At 43.7% G+C, this 17,761-nt stretch overlaps 1 protein-coding gene across 2 annotated transcripts in view; it reads right to left on the bottom strand.

The window, feature by feature from the left end:
- Positions 1–16,287, bottom strand: part of SPTAN1 (spectrin alpha, non-erythrocytic 1) — a 101,731-nt gene extending 85,444 nt beyond the window's left edge. Inside the window, exon 1 of one of the 2 annotated variants that reach the window (XM_053696102.1) lies at positions 16,146–16,287. Coding sequence is in view for 1 of the 2 variants with exons in the window: in XM_053696101.1 (XP_053552076.1) it covers positions 12,904–12,921 (18 nt within the window). In the remaining variant the exon portion in view is untranslated. Of the gene's footprint in view, positions 1–12,903; positions 13,018–16,145 lie in introns of those variants that run through there. The other variant, XM_053696101.1, reaches the window with a different exon arrangement.
- Between the last annotated feature and the right edge of the window lie 1,474 nt (positions 16,288–17,761).

Here is a 17,761-nt window from a genome sequence, read left to right as displayed (position 1 = left end):
CTCGTGCATGTGCGCGCAGTCAGCCTACAGGGCACTATGGGAGTACCACCTCGTGCATGTGAGCGCAGTCAGCCTACAGGGCACTATGGGAGTACCACCTCGTGCATGTGCGCGCAGTCATCCTACAGGGCACTATGGGAGTACCACCTCGTGCATGTGCGCGCAGTCAGCCTACAGGGCACTATGGGAGTACCACCTCGTGCATGTGCGCGCAGTCAGCCTACAGGGCACTATGGGAGTACCACCTTGTGCATGTGCGCGCAGTCAGCCTACAGGGCACTATGGGAGTACCACCTCGTGCATGTGAGCGCAGTCAGCCTACAGGGCACTATGGGAGTACCACCTTGTGCATGTGAGCGCAGTCAGCCTACAGGGCACTATGGGAGTACCACCTTGTGCATGTGAGCGCAGTCAGCCTACAGGGCACTATGGGAGTACCACCTTGTGCATGTGAGCGCAGTCAGCCTACAGGGCACTATGGGAGTACCACCTTGTGCATGTGAGCGCAGTCAGCCTACAGGGCACTATAGGAGTACCACCTTGTGCACGTGAGCGCAGTCAGCCTACAGGGCACTATGGGAGTACCACCTTGTGCATGTGAGCGCAGTCAGCCTACAGGGCACTATAGGAGTACCACCTTGTGCACGTGAGCGCAGTCAGCCTACAGGGCACTATGGGAGTACCACCTTGTGCACGTGAGCGCAGTCAGCCTACAGGGCACTATGGGAGTACCACCTTGTGCACGTGTGCGCAGTCAGCCTACAGGGCACTATGGGAGTACCACCTTGTGCATGTGCGCGCAGTCAGCCTACAGGGCACTATGGGAGTACCACCTTGTGCATGTGTGCGCAGTCAGCCTACAGGGCACTATGGGAGTACCACCTTGTGCATGTGCGCAGTCAGCCTACAGGGCACTATGGGAGTACCACCTTGTGCATGTGCGCGCAGTCAGCCTACAGGGCACTATGGGAGTACCACCTTGTGCATGTGCGCGCAGTCAGCCTACAGGGCACTATGGGAGTACCACCTTGTGCATGTGTGCGCAGTCAGCCTACAGGGCACTATGGGAGTACCACCTTGTGTGGGGGTTACATCCTTGTGCCTATCTGTGTAGAGTTTACACCGGGCATTTACAGGGGGAGACGTGCTTTGTTGCAAATATTTTTCAATGGCCAACCCCGAGTAAATGCCCTATGTGCAAGAGTCAACTCAGGATAGCCACTTGTCATTGATCTTAAAAGGGACAGATTGAGATATAAAAGGTTTCAGTACATGCAATTAAAAACAAATCAATAAACTTGATGTATTTTGCGATTTCCAAACTTAGAAAACTGGAAGTGCACACTACAGACTTGCCAAGGCTTACTTACATGCCCCTAATCTGCGGCAGTAGAGGTGATAAGGTACAACATAACAATAAGCAAGTGAAGGGGAGAGTAAAGCAAACAAAGTGTTAATACAAACTCACATAGCATATTTTTATTTCAAATGCATGGAACTACAAAGTGCTTACTGTCCCTTTAAACTGAATTCCCCTAGCCCATGCAGGTATAGTGTCCCATTAAACATTATGCCAGTGATCTTAGCTATGCACACACAGACGGCGCGGCATCCCAACAATCTGATATTTATAGCAATGTAATGTAGGCGGGCGGTTCATATGAATAAAGTCCCTGCAGTAGTACTTAAGTCACATTACACCAGCAGCTTACACAGAACGTGAGCAGATCTGAGCACTGGGAGAGGACGTCCTATTCATGAAACTGCTTGAGTGTCTGATGACAGCTAATGTACAGATATTAGCTATGGAATGATTATCTCTACCCTGTGTAGTTCCTGATACAGCACAATACCTGTAGCACTAACTGCACATCTCTTACTCACCGACTCCTCATCTGCACACAACGCGCTCACTTCTGTCCAACACCAATGTATAGGGGCCACATGCCAGATCTGGTTTACTAGATATTAGCTATGGAATGATTATCTCTACCCTGTGTAGTTCCTGATACAGCACAATACCTGTAGCACTAACTGCACATCTCTTACTCACCGACTCCTCATCTGCACACAACGCGCTCACTTCTGTCCAACACCAATGTATAGGGGGCCACATGCCAGATCTGGTTTACTAGATATTAGCTATGGAATGATTATCTCTACCCTGTGTAGTTCCTGATACAGCACAATACCTGTAGCACTAACTGCACATCTCTTACTCACCGACTCCTCATCTGCACACAACGCGCTCACTTCTGTCCAACACCAATGTATAGGGGCCACATGCCAGATCTGGTTTACTAGATATTAGCTATGGAATGATTATCTCTACCCTGTGTAGTTCCTGATACAGCACAATACCTGTAGCACTAACTGCACATCTCTTACTCACCGACTCCTCATCTGCACACAACGCGCTCACTTCTGTCCAACACCAGTGTACAGGGGCCACATGCCAGATCTGGTTTACTAGATATTAGCTATGGAATGATTATCTCTACCCTGTGTAGTTCCTGATACAGCACAATACCTGTAGCACTAACTGCACATCTCTTACTCACCGACTCCTCATCTGCACACAACGCACTCACTTCTGTCCAACACCAATGTATAGGGGCCACATGCCAGATCTGGTTTACTAGATATTAGCTATGGAATGATTATCTCTACCCTGTGTAGTTCCTGATACAGCACAATACCTGTAGCACTAACTGCACATCTCTTACTCACCGACTCCTCATCTGCACACAACGCACTCACTTCTGTCCAACACCAGTGTACAGGGGCCACATGCCAGATCTGGTTTACTAGATATTAGCTATGGAATGATTATCTCTACCCTGTGTAGTTCCTGATACAGCACAATACCTGTAGCACTAACTGCACATCTCTTACTCACCGACTCCTCATCTGCACACAACGCACTCACTTCTGTCCAACACCAGTGTACAGGGGCCACATGCCAGATCTGGTTTACTAGATATTAGCTATGGAATGATTATCTCTACCCTGTGTAGTTCCTGATACAGCACAATACCTGTAGCACTAACTGCACATCTCTTACTCACCGACTCCTCATCTGCACACAACGCACTCACTTCTGTCCAACACCAGTGTACAGGGGCCACATGCCAGATCTGGTTTACTAGATATTAGCTATGGAATGATTATCTCTACCCTGTGTAGTTCCTGATACAGCACAATACCTGTAGCACTAACTGCACATCTCTTACTCACCGACTCCTCATCTGCACACAACGCACTCACTTCTGTCCAACACCAATGTATAGGGGCCACATGCCAGATCTGGTTTACTAGATATTAGCTATGGAATGATTATCTCTACCCTGTGTAGTTCCTGATACAGCACAATACCTGTAGCACTAACTGCACATCTCTTACTCACCGACTCCTCATCTGCACACAACGCGCTCACTTCTGTCCAACACCAGTCTACAGGGGCCACATGCCAGATCTGGTTTACTAGATATTAGCTATGGAATGATTATCTCTACCCTGTGTAGTTCCTGATACAGCACAATACCTGTAGCACTAACTGCACATCTCTTACTCACCGACTCCTCATCTGCACACAACGCACTCACTTCTGTCCAACACCAATGTATAGGGGCCACATGCCAGATCTGGTTTACTAGATATTAGCTATGGAATGATTATCTCTACCCTGTGTAGTTCCTGATACAGCACAATACCTGTAGCACTAACTGCACATCTCTTACTCACCGACTCCTCATCTGCACACAACGCACTCACTTCTGTCCAACACCAGTCTACAGGGGCCACATGCCAGATCTGGTTTACTAGATATTAGCTATGGAATGATTATCTCTACCCTGTGTAGTTCCTGATACAGCACAATACCTGTAGCACTAACTGCACATCTCTTACTCACCGACTCCTCATCTGCACACAACGCACTCACTTCTGTCCAACACCAGTGTACAGGGGCCACATGCCAGATCTGGTTTACTAGATATTAGCTATGGAATGATTATCTCTACCCTGTGTAGTTCCTGATACAGCACAATACCTGTAGCACTAACTGCACATCTCTTACTCACCGACTCCTCATCTGCACACAACGCACTCACTTCTGTCCAACACCAGTCTACAGGGGCCACATGCCAGATCTGGTTTACTAGATATTAGCTATGGTATGATTATCTCTACCCTGTGTAGTTCCTGATACAGCACAATACCTGTAGCACTAACTGCACATCTCTTACTCACCGACTCCTCATCTGCACACAACGCGCTCACTTCTGTCCAACACCAATGTATAGGGGCCACATGCCAGATCTGGTTTACTAGATATTAGCTATGGAATGATTATCTCTACCCTGTGTAGTTCCTGATACAGCACAATACCTGTAGCACTAACTGCACATCTCTTACTCACCGACTCCTCATCTGCACACAACGCACTCACTTCTGTCCAACACCAATGTATAGGGGCCACATGCCAGATCTGGTTTACTAGATATTAGCTATGGAATGATTATCTCTACCCTGTGTAGTTCCTGATACAGCACAATACCTGTAGCACTAACTGCACATCTCTTACTCACCGACTCCTCATCTGCACACAACGCACTCACTTCTGTCCAACACCAGTGTACAGGGGCCACATGCCAGATCTGGTTTACTAGATATTAGCTATGGAATGATTATCTCTACCCTGTGTAGTTCCTGATACAGCACAATACCTGTAGCACTAACTGCACATCTCTTACTCACCGACTCCTCATCTGCACACAACGCACTCACTTCTGTCCAACACCAGTCTACAGGGGCCACATGCCAGATCTGGTTTACTAGATATTAGCTATGGAATGATTATCTCTACCCTGTGTAGTTCCTGATACAGCACAATACCTGTAGCACTAACTGCACATCTCTTACTCACCGACTCCTCATCTGCACACAACGCACTCACTTCTGTCCAACACCAATGTATAGGGGCCACATGCCAGATCTGGTTTACTAGATATTAGCTATGGAATGATTATCTCTACCCTGTGTAGTTCCTGATACAGCACAATACCTGTAGCACTAACTGCACATCTCTTACTCACCGACTCCTCATCTGCACACAACGCACTCACTTCTGTCCAACACCAGTGTACAGGGGCCACATGCCAGATCTGGTTTACTAGATATTAGCTATGGAATGATTATCTCTACCCTGTGTAGTTCCTGATACAGCACAATACCTGTAGCACTAACTGCACATCTCTTACTCACCGACTCCTCATCTGCACACAACGCACTCACTTCTGTCCAACACCAATGTATAGGGGCCACATGCCAGATCTGGTTTACTAGATATTAGCTATGGAATGATTATCTCTACCCTGTGTAGTTCCTGATACAGCACAATACCTGTAGCACTAACTGCACATCTCTTACTCACCGACTCCTCATCTGCACACAACGCGCTCACTTCTGTCCAACACCAGTCTACAGGGGCCACATGCCAGATCTGGTTTACTAGATATTAGCTATGGAATGATTATCTCTACCCTGTGTAGTTCCTGATACAGCACAATACCTGTAGCACTAACTGCACATCTCTTACTCACCGACTCCTCATCTGCACACAACGCGCTCACTTCTGTCCAACACCAATGTATAGGGGCCACATGCCAGATCTGGTTTACTAGATATTAGCTATGGAATGATTATCTCTACCCTGTGTAGTTCCTGATACAGCACAATACCTGTAGCACTAACTGCACATCTCTTACTCACCGACTCCTCATCTGCACACAACGCGCTCACTTCTGTCCAACACCAGTCTACAGGGGCCACATGCCAGATCTGGTTTACTAGATATTAGCTATGGAATGATTATCTCTACCCTGTGTAGTTCCTGATACAGCACAATACCTGTAGCACTAACTGCACATCTCTTACTCACCGACTCCTCATCTGCACACAACGCACTCACTTCTGTCCAACACCAGTGTACAGGGGCCACATGCCAGATCTGGTTTACTAGATATTAGCTATGGAATGATTATCTCTACCCTGTGTAGTTCCTGATACAGCACAATACCTGTAGCACTAACTGCACATCTCTTACTCACCGACTCCTCATCTGCACACAACGCGCTCACTTCTGTCCAACACCAGTCTACAGGGGCCACATGCCAGATCTGGTTTACTAGATATTAGCTATGGAATGATTATCTCTACCCTGTGTAGTTCCTGATACAGCACAATACCTGTAGCACTAACTGCACATCTCTTACTCACCGACTCCTCATCTGCACACAACGCGCTCACTTCTGTCCAACACCAATGTATAGGGGCCACATGCCAGATCTGGTTTACTAGATATTAGCTATGGAATGATTATCTCTACCCTGTGTAGTTCCTGATACAGCACAATACCTGTAGCACTAACTGCACATCTCTTACTCACCGACTCCTCATCTGCACACAACGCACTCACTTCTGTCCAACACCAGTGTACAGGGGCCACATGCCAGATCTGGTTTACTAGATATTAGCTATGGAATGATTATCTCTACCCTGTGTAGTTCCTGATACAGCACAATACCTGTAGCACTAACTGCACATCTCTTACTCACCGACTCCTCATCTGCACACAACGCACTCACTTCTGTCCAACACCAGTGTACAGGGGCCACATGCCAGATCTGGTTTACTAGATATTAGCTATGGAATGATTATCTCTACCCTGTGTAGTTCCTGATACAGCACAATACCTGTAGCACTAACTGCACATCTCTTACTCACCGACTCCTCATCTGCACACAACGCACTCACTTCTGTCCAACACCAGTGTACAGGGGCCACATGCCAGATCTGGTTTACAAGATATTAGCTATGGAATGATTATCTCTACCCTGTGTAGTTCCTGATACAGCACAATACCTGTAGCACTAACTGCACATCTCTTACTCACCGACTCCTCATCTGCACACAACGCACTCACTTCTGTCCAACACCAATGTATAGGGGCCACATGCCAGATCTGGTTTACTAGATATTAGCTATGGAATGATTATCTCTACCCTGTGTAGTTCCTGATACAGCACAATACCTGTAGCACTAACTGCACATCTCTTACTCACCGACTCCTCATCTGCACACAACGCACTCACTTCTGTCCAACACCAATGTATAGGGGCCACATGCCAGATCTGGTTTACTAGATATTAGCTATGGAATGATTATCTCTACCCTGTGTAGTTCCTGATACAGCACAATACCTGTAGCACTAACTGCACATCTCTTACTCACTGATGCCTCACCTGCAAACAACGCGCTCACTTCTGTCCAACACCAGTCTACAGGGGCCACATGCCAGATCTGGTTTACAAGATATTAGCTATGGAATGATTATCTCTACCCTGTGTAGTTCCTGATACAGCACAATACCTGTAGCACTAACTGCACATCTCTTACTCACTGATGCCTCACCTGCAAACAACGCGCTCACTTCTGTCCAACACCAGTCTACAGGGGCCACATGCCAGAATCTTCCTGACAGAGAACAGTATACTTACTGATTTAGCAGTTTTCTTATAAATGGGCAGAGTTACAAAGCTTTGTGACATTTCTCATCTGATTCTGGCAGCCAAGGGGTTATAGCCTTACAATTAGAGTATCACCGATACTAGTGTTCATTAATAAGAACTTGCCACTAACTTTTGAAAAATTATTCTAATTGCTAGATTGCCAGTTATACTGCTAGTTCTCATTATGCTCAAAACATACTGTACTCTGAGGAACATCCTTAGCCAGGGCTGGACTGGGAATAAAAAGCAGCCCTGGAAAATTATGAAGACCAGCCCTATTTTCTGTTGAGTCAGTAGATTGCAAATGCCCTATTTTTTCTCAAAGGGGATTACTGGGATACTCCTTCCAATATTGTTTTCAGAATTAAATTATATTACTTTGTATTAAGTACAAATCTCAGATTGATGAGTTATATAGGCACCCTACAACCCATTGCATCCAGTAATCCCGCCTTTAAATTGTAGATTTATTGTTGTTAATATATTTTATTGTAATATTTTTATTTATAAACATGTTCTGCAAACTTTGTGACAACAATCAAATAAAACTGTTTAATTATTTCAAAATGTCTTTTGAGATACAGTTCATAATTATAAAGAAGTGATCTTAAATCATTAGTCTGTGTTGTGCTTGGTAAACTGTCATGACAAAAAAAAAAATGGTATCGGTGCAACCCTACTTACAATCCTTGTGGACTAGAGATGAATACGCCAGGACTGATATCACACAGACTGAAACAAGGTGGTGAGTTGCAATATCAGCCACGTTTTCCTGACAGTTGTGAGCTACACAGCCCATTAATAACCAAATAGGGTTAAGAATGTCACCATCTGAGGCCCTCTACATTTGTTTTTTCAGTGTCACCAGAAAGATGTTTCATACAATCCCTGTGCACTGAAGAACATTATCTACTAGTTATCAGCGGCAGACAATGATTTCAGCAAGTGAGAGGAAAGCAGCAGCCCTCCCATTCTGATCATAAAAGGGACAGTATACACCAATTTTCATATAACTGCATGTAATAGACACTACTATAAAGAAGAAAATGCACAGATATGGTTTTACAAATCCAGTATAAAACCTATTTAAAAAAAACTCTTAGAAGCTCCCAAATTAACACTTAAGATAAACCTGGAACACCCACTGAAAGGGGCTGATAGCAGCACCTCCCCCTCCCCTGAATTTGAAAAGACCCATTATACAAACAGAAGCAGTCTGAAGTTTGTATACATCAGTATACATCTAAAAGTTTGGGGCTTGATCAGGAGTCTGAAAATCAGCACAATGTTATTTAAAAATAAGTAAAACTATACATTGTTACAAAAACACCCCCAGATGGGCTGTATAAATGGATCATCTACAAAACATTTATGCAAAGAAAACTCTAGTGTATAATGTCCCTAACTCAGGAACCTTCTAGCACCACTAAATTTAAATTAAAGGTGTGGTATAAAGTGTCACCCCAGGAGCAAAAGGTCAGACTACAGTCCCCACCCAAACTGTGTATAATCTAATTACAGTTGCATAATCCTATTGAAACTGGCTAATCTGGCCGCATTTGCCAAAGTGCTTCCTATTACAGGAATGTAATGTATTCTTGACAGTTTAAGGGGATGTAAAGACAATTACATCCAATGGAAAACAATATAGATTCTTTACAAATGCTGTACAGTATCTGCAGAGCATCACACACACTTGTTATCAGTAAACATGCTGCACAGAATTCTATATATGGCGAGATTCCTGTAGTGAGCCAGCTCTAGGGGGGTCTTGTAGGAAGGTAGCGGTGCCCTTGTGTATCGGGGCATTGGTACAGGGCACACCCATGGAACTATGGGATATATGAATACAATATATTGCTCGTATTGGATTATAATGCGACAGGTTGATTACACAAGCCATTAAATCATGCACTAAAGTAGTAAAAACCGCATGCAGTAAAGCACACCATGAAGCTTGACAGAGAGAGAGAGAACCATAGTGTATGGCACACAGATCACAGCACGCACATCACACGGTACCTTCATTCTGATTTTACGAAGGGAAAACATGAGGACTCAGACAAGCTACAAACAGGTTAGAAAAACAGAACACACTTGTTAAAAAAAACCATCTAAAAACACACGATACCTGCTATTGATAAATAATAGATACTTCTGAAGCAACACATAAAAATGTTACACTTTATGAACCTGACACATTGTGTGTAGAAAAGCAGATTTGCTACTTAGCAATCAAAACAAAGTAACATTCTCTGCAATAATTCTATAAAGCAGGGCTCATCAAATCCAGGCGCCAGAGCCACTGGCACCTTAAAACTAGGCCCTAGCTGATTGGTTTAGAGCCCCATGACACCCTAGTGCAGCTGGATCTAGCTTTGACCAAGCCCCGCTCTATCGCCTTATTTCACGTGCGATGCCGGCCGGAGCAGTCAGTAACACAGTAAACAGATTGGGGTCAAGTGGCTGTGCAGTAGGTCTCACAAAAACACACACATTTGATATATTTAGACAAAAACTGCTGCTTCCAGAACAAAATCAGTTGAGCCTGTAACAGAGCCTATCGTTTGTGCATCACTGAACCTAGCTGGAGTCAATAACAATCATTTACAAAATGTCCCATTTAAAGGGACACTCAAGTCAAAATTAAACTCATGATTCAGACTGAGCAGCAATTTTAAACAACTTTCCAATTTACTTCCATTAACAAAATGTGCACAGTCTTTTTATATTTACACTTTTTGAGTCACCAGCTCCTACTGAGCATGTGCAAGAATTCACAGAAAATACGTTTATGCGATTGGCTGATGGCTGTCACATGATACAGGAGTGGAAATAGACTTAACTTTGAAATGTCAGAAAACAATCTACTACTCATGTGAAGTTCAGACTAAGTGCATTTGTATTGTCTTGTTATCCTGCATTTGTTGTTTATGCAAATCTACTGTACTTAAAAAGGACCAGTAAACACGGTAGATTTGCATAATCAACAAATGCAAGATAACAAGACAATACAATAGCATTTACTCTAAATTTCAAATAAGTAGCAGATTTTTTCTAACAAATTTCAAAGTTATGTATATTTCCACTCCCCCTGTACCATGTGACAGCCATCAGGCAATCACAAATGCATAAACGTATATACTGTGAATTCTTGCACATTCTCAGTCGAAGCTGGTGACTCAAAAAGTGTAAATATAAAAAGACTGTGCACATTTTTTGGGTTTCATGTCCCTTTAATTCTGTAACATGCTGTGAGACACACAATGTTCCGTTAGATGGCGGCAGGAAGCGCGACACCAGTGCGAGCTATCTAATCTCCCCGCTCTGCTAAAGATCTGGTGCACATCACACGTCTCTCTATAGTGAGGCTGGGTCAGCGCAATCACTTAGTGACATTTCCCTCCAGCTAGAGAATCAATGACAACGGGACGGGGCACATTTAACAGAAATACACAGCAACCAATGAAAAGCAGCAAAAAGAAGTGATAAACCCTCTGGCTGCTAGACAGGGCTTTAGTACAATGCTTTATATAGATCTGTAGCCCTCACTGGCAGCCATAGGGTTAAATAAATAGCAATTGTTCAGTAAAAACAGCCACAGGGACACAGAACCCAAATTTTTCACTTTCATGATTCAGACAGAGCAAGAAATTTTAAGCAACTTTCTAATTTACTCAAATTATCACATTTTCTTTGTTCTCTTAATGTATCTGCACATCATGCAGGTGATCACATATTAACACTAAAATCAAGGACTATGGAGATGTTAAAACAGTGTTTTTCTTGTATTTCCTTATTTGGCGATTGTGATTATATGTCACTTAATAAAGATATATATATAAAATAAAAAACTGTATTAACATAAAGTGTATTCGTGTTGATCTTAGTATAGTTACATAACCAGCCTTATCAGGGTACTAACCTCTGCACTAGATCAAATACACACATTATATATATATATATATATATATATATATATATATATATATATATATATATATATATATATATATATATATATATATATATATATATATATATATATATATATATATATATATATATATATACATATACATATACATACACACACACACACACAGTGCAAGTGTACAATGCATAGGGCAGTGAGCCAGTGGCTCCCAGGCTCCTGGGTTTGTCGAGCCCTGGCATAGGGGATAAATACATATGGCATATAATAATATTAAAAGGACCAGTAAATACAGTAGATTTGTATAAACAACAAATGCAAGATAACAAGACAATAAAATAGCATTTAGTCTGAACATCAAATGAGTAGTAGATTTTTTTCTGACAAATTTCAAAGTTATGTCTATTTCCACTCGTATATCATGTGACAGCCATCAGCCAATCACAAATGCATACGCGTACCATGTGACAGCCATCAGCCAATCACAAATGCATATGCGTACCATGTGACAGCCATCAGCCAATCACAAACGTATAGATGTATATTCTGTGAATTCTTGCACATGCTCAGTAGGAGCTGGTGACTCAAAAAGTGTAAATATAAAAAAAGACACTGCACATTTTGTTAATGGAACTAAATTGGAAAGTTGTTTAAAATGACTGCTCTATCTGAATCATGAAAGTTTAACTTTGACTTGAGTGTCTCTTTAAAAGGTGCAGCATACAACAATTTTAATGCATGTAATATACACTACTATAACGAATAATATGCACAGAAACTAATATAAAAATCCGGTGTAAAACCTTTATTAAAAAAAAAAAAAAAAATTACTTAGAAGCTCCCAATTTAACATTGTTAATATGAGAAGCCTGGGACATCCACTGAAAGGGGCTGAGAGCAGAACCTCCTCCGCATATGAAAAGACCCATTAGACAAACAGAAGCAGTCTGAAGTCAGTAGACATCAGTATACATCTAAAAACTTTTGGCTTAGTTAGCAGTCTGAAAATCAGCACAATGTTATTAAAAATAAGCAAAACTATACATTGTTACAAGAGCACTCCCAGATGGGCTATATAAATGGATCATCAACAAAACATTTATGCAAAGAAAAATCTAGTGTACAGTGTCCCTTTAAGGGCTTCCATATTGCACACATTTGTTAGTGTACCTGACCCACAGAAGAACAGCCTAAGCACAAGGAAAACAAGTTTTTTCAGATAAAATCTGCATATTCCCCTTCCCCCGCCCTACAAACCATTTGGTGACAGCTACAGAAGCATGGAGAGGGATTCAGTCCTAGGTTTGGTAAACAAGAGACGAGTGTGTGTCACTTATGTGCAGGAAGCGCACACTTCTATAGGTGCAGGGGAATGTATATCCTCTCCCATTTACTGACCTTGGGACCAAGTGACATTAGTGACCTGAAAAGCTTGTGACTCCTTCCCTGTGGGTTAATAAAGGAGTCGTTTGCACATCTCTTTTGTACACAGAATCATTTAGGCCATCATCACGTCTCTGTCAAGCACTTGCGCATTTTTGTTTTTCCCTAAATGACATTCCTGCAGGTGACGCCCGGTTACACCCATAGGATTCACACTGTAATGCTGTAGTGCAGGGCGTCATGTAACTAATGAATATGCCAGCTCTATACACACAGGCAAGCTGTAAATGTGTACACGGATCACCCACTGCACTGTTATAAAGACCTGCCAGTGCTATCACAGGAGAATGTGCAATGTATGTGCGTGTATAACATATGTATAACAGTGATGGCAATGTGTATCTATTTCTAAACATGCTCAACAAATAACTAATATCAATAAACATGTTGCACATAAAAGGGTGACTTATTAAACCTAAGCATATAAACACATTGAGTACATGTACAGCAGGGGGTATACAGCCAGTCACCGTGCAGTATATACAGTGCACAGCATAGGGAATACAGCCAGTCACCGTGCAGTATATACAGTGCACAGCATAGGGAATACAGCCAGTCACCGTGCAGTATATACAGTGCACAGCATAGGGAATACAGCCAGTCACCGAGCAGTATATACAGTGCACAGCATAGGGAATACAGCCAGTCACTGTGCAGTATATACAGTGCACAGCATAGGGAATACAGTCAGTCACTGTGCAGTATATACAGTGCACAGCATAGGGAATACAGCCAGTCACCATGCAGTAAATACAGTGCACAGCATAGGGAATACAGCAAGTCACCGTGCAGTATATACAGTGCACAGCATAGGGAATACAGTCAGTCACTGTGCAGTATATACAGTGTACAGCATAGGGAATACAGTCAGTCACTGTGCAGTAGTTACAGTATACAGTCAGTCTCTGTGCAGTATTTACAGTATACAGTATAGGGAATACAGTCAGTCACTGTGCAGTATTTACAGTGTACAGCATAGGGAATACAGTCAGTCACCGTGCAGTATTTACAGTGTACAGCATTGGGAATACAGTCAGTCACCGTGCAGTATATAAAGTGTACGGCGGGGGGTACATGGTCAGTGAGTGGGCACAGCAGCTAAAAAATACTAGAGGGGGTACACGGTCAGTGAGTGGGCACGGCAGCTAGAAAATACTAGAGGGAGTACACGGTCAGTGAGTGGGCACGGCAGCTAGATAACACTAGAGGGGTACACGGTGAGTGAGTGGGCACAGCAGCTAGATAACACTAGAGGGGGTACACGGTGAGTGAGTGGGCACAGCAGCTAGATAACACTAGAGGGGGTACACGGTCAGTGAGTGGGCACAGCAGCTAGATAACACTAGAGGGGGTACACGGTCAGTGAGTGGGCACAGCAGCTAGATAACACTAGAGGGGGTACACAGTGAGTGAGTGGGCACAGCAGCTAAATAACACTAGAGGGGGTACACAGTGAGTGAGTGGGCACAGCAGCTAGATAACACTAGAGGGGGTACACAGTGAGTGAGTGGGCACAGCAGCTAGATAACACTAGAGGGGGTACACGGTGAGTGAGTGGGCACAGCAGCTAGATAACACTAGAGGGGGTACACGGTGAGTGAGTGGGCACAGCAGCTAGATAACACTAGAGGGGGTACACGGTGAGTGAGTGGGCACAGCAGCTAGATAACACTAGAGGGGGTACACGGTGAGTGAGTGGGCACAGCAGCTAGATAACACTAGAGGGGGTACACAGTGAGTGGGCACAGCAGCTAAATAACACTAGAGGGGGTACACAGTGAGTGAGTGGGCACAGCAGCTAGATAACACTAGAGGGGGTACACGGTGAGTGAGTGGGCACAGCAGCTAGATAACACTAGAGGGGGTACACAGTGAGTGAGTGGGCACAGCAGCTAGATAACACTAGAGGGGGTACACGGTGAGTGAGTGGGCACAGCAGCTAGATAACACTAGAGGGGGTACACAGTGAGTGGGCACAGCAGCTAAATAACACTAGAGGGGGTACACGGTGAGTGAGTGGGCACAGCAGCTAGATAACACTAGAGGGGGTACACGGTGAGTGAGTGGGCACAGCAGCTAGATAACACTAGAGGGGGTACACAGTGAGTGAGTGGGCACAGCAGCTAGATAACACTAGAAGGGTAGACTGTGTGTGAGTGGGCACAGCAGCTAGATAACACTAGAGGGGGTACACAGTGAGTGAGTGGGCACAGCAGGGGGTTTACGGTCAGTCAGTGTGCAGTATGTACAGTAGGGGGGTACACAGTCAGTCACTGTGCAGTATGTACAGTAGGGGTACACGGTCAGTCACTGTGCAGTATGTACAGTAGGGGTACACGGTCAGTCACTGTGCAGTATGTACAGTAGGGGTACACGGTCAGTCACTGTGCAGTATGTACAGTAGGGGTACACAGTCAGTCACTGTGCAGTATGTACAGTAGGGGTACACAGTCAGTCACTGTGCAGTATGTACAGTAGGGGTACACAGTCAGTCACTGTGCAGTATGTACAGTAGGGGTACACAGTCAGTCACTGTTCAGTATGTAGAGTGTACAGCAGGGGGAACACGGTCAGTCACTGTGCAGTATGTACAGTAGGGGTACACAGTCAGTCACTGTGCAGTATGTAGAGTGTACAGCAGGGGGAACACGGTCAGTCACTGTGCAGTATGTACAGCAGGGGGAACACGGTCAGTCACTGTGCAGTATGTACAGCAGGGGGAACACGGTCAGTCACTGTGCAGTATGTACAGTAGGGGTACACAGTCAGTCACTGTGCAGTATGTAGAGTGTACAGCAGGGGGAACACGGTCAGTCACTGTGCAGTATGTACAGCAGGGGGAACACGGTCAGTCACTGTGCAGTATGTACAGCAGGGGGAACACGGTCAGTCACTGTGCAGTATGTAGAGTGTACAGCAGGGGGAACACGGTCAGTCACTGTGCAGTATGTACAGTAGGGGTACACAGTCAGTCACTGTGCAGTATGTACAGTAGGGGTACACAGTCAGTCACTGTGCAGCATGTACAGTAGGGGTACACAGTCAGTTACTGTGCAGCATATACAGTGTACAGCAGGGGGGGACACGGTCAGTCACTGTGCAGTAATATGGTCAGTGAGTGGGCATAGTATGGGGTACACGGTCAGTCAATAGGCACAGCAGCTCGAGTACACTAGAGGAGGTGGGTGTGGCCTCACCAGTCACTGCAGTATGTAGCACAGACTCCGGTACACAATCTCCTCAGCTCTCCGTATCTTCTTATGAGCGCGATGCGAGCGGCCGCACCTTTATATAGTCCGGGAGCCCTGCACTGACGTCACCACCCGCAGCTCTCCGGAAAATCACGAAGAGCCGAGGACACACCCAGCAACACGAAGCCAGACTGCGGCGCATGCACGGAGAGAACCGAGGCTTTCCGGAAAGTGCCGATGCACTCGGGCGCGCTTTGCTGTGCTGTCATGGCGGCGGCGTTGTTTTGTAATTAAACAGCACAAGCAATAATAAAGCTATGTCTGACTAGAGAAATCCCAATAAACATAACAGCACATAATCGGTCGGTCAGTACCGGGTGTCTATAAATAAATACACCGCACACAGTTTATAACGTCACATTTCTTTTACACAAATAGGCCTTTTCTTTGCCCCTCTCTATAGGTGTACGGCTACAGTTAATGCGCGTCACAGAGTTGTTGCTCGGCCCGTGGGCGCGCTCATAGCTACATGAGATGCTACAATGCGCGCGCCACTGGATTTCTTTGTTTCCTACGGATATAGGTCAAGACTAGCAGAGAGTCGCTTTGTGCATCAATAGCAGAGAGTAGATTATAGATTAGGTTACATTGTGTTACTGACAAGTCACAGAGCAATACCTCCCCTAATCCCAACACCATCCTTGGCACAGATAAATATATATATATATATATATACACACACACACACGTCACAGAGCAATACCTCCCCTAATCCCAACACCATCCTTGGCACAGATAAATATATATATATATATATATATATACAGGTATATATATATATACACACACACACGTCACAGAGCAATACCTCCCCTAATCCCCTTCCAAACAAAGTGTTAAACCATGCCAACACCACCCCTGGAAGAGATTATATATATATATATATATATATATATATATATATATATATATATATATATATATATATATATATATATATATATATATATATATACCAATGAACAAATGGCTGCAGCTGCACTCACTGGTCCTTCTTCGGGGACCGTATCCCCTTCCTCAGATGTTTGAGGAAGGAGATACGGTCCACGAAACGTCACATAAATCAAATTCGAATGTTTATAATTAGATCGAATGTCCACATTCGAAATTTCGAATTTAATATTCTATTTAACAAATACTATTCAGAAGTTCAATAGTTCATGTGGTAGGGAATCTAGTAAATTAATACATAATAGATACAAATATATCAATTTGAATGTTTCTATTTCGATCGAATATTGCATAATTCGAATATTACATTTAAAGAAAGCATTATAAATACTATTACAAATATATACTGTAAATTTCGAATTTTTCAAAACGAATATTTTCTAATGTAATCGTAAAATTTGAAACAGAACATTCGAAAATTGAATGTTGGAATGTTATGTAAACATTCTAAATTAGTTTCATTTTTCGAATGTTGTGAAACATTCGCCCATCCCTATTTGTTACATACAGCCCTGCTTATGTAACAAATAAATGTGTCCTTTAAATAAATGTGTCCTTTAAAGCTCACATTTAGTAATACAGGCTAAGTGAGCAGCATAGGGTTTTTTTAA

This window comes from Bombina bombina, chromosome 12 (genome assembly GCF_027579735.1).
Source record: "Bombina bombina isolate aBomBom1 chromosome 12, aBomBom1.pri, whole genome shotgun sequence".
Classification (NCBI taxonomy): domain Eukaryota; kingdom Metazoa; phylum Chordata; class Amphibia; order Anura; family Bombinatoridae; genus Bombina; species Bombina bombina.
Note: the sequence above shows the minus strand (reverse complement) of the source record. Positions and strands in the feature narration are given on the sequence as shown.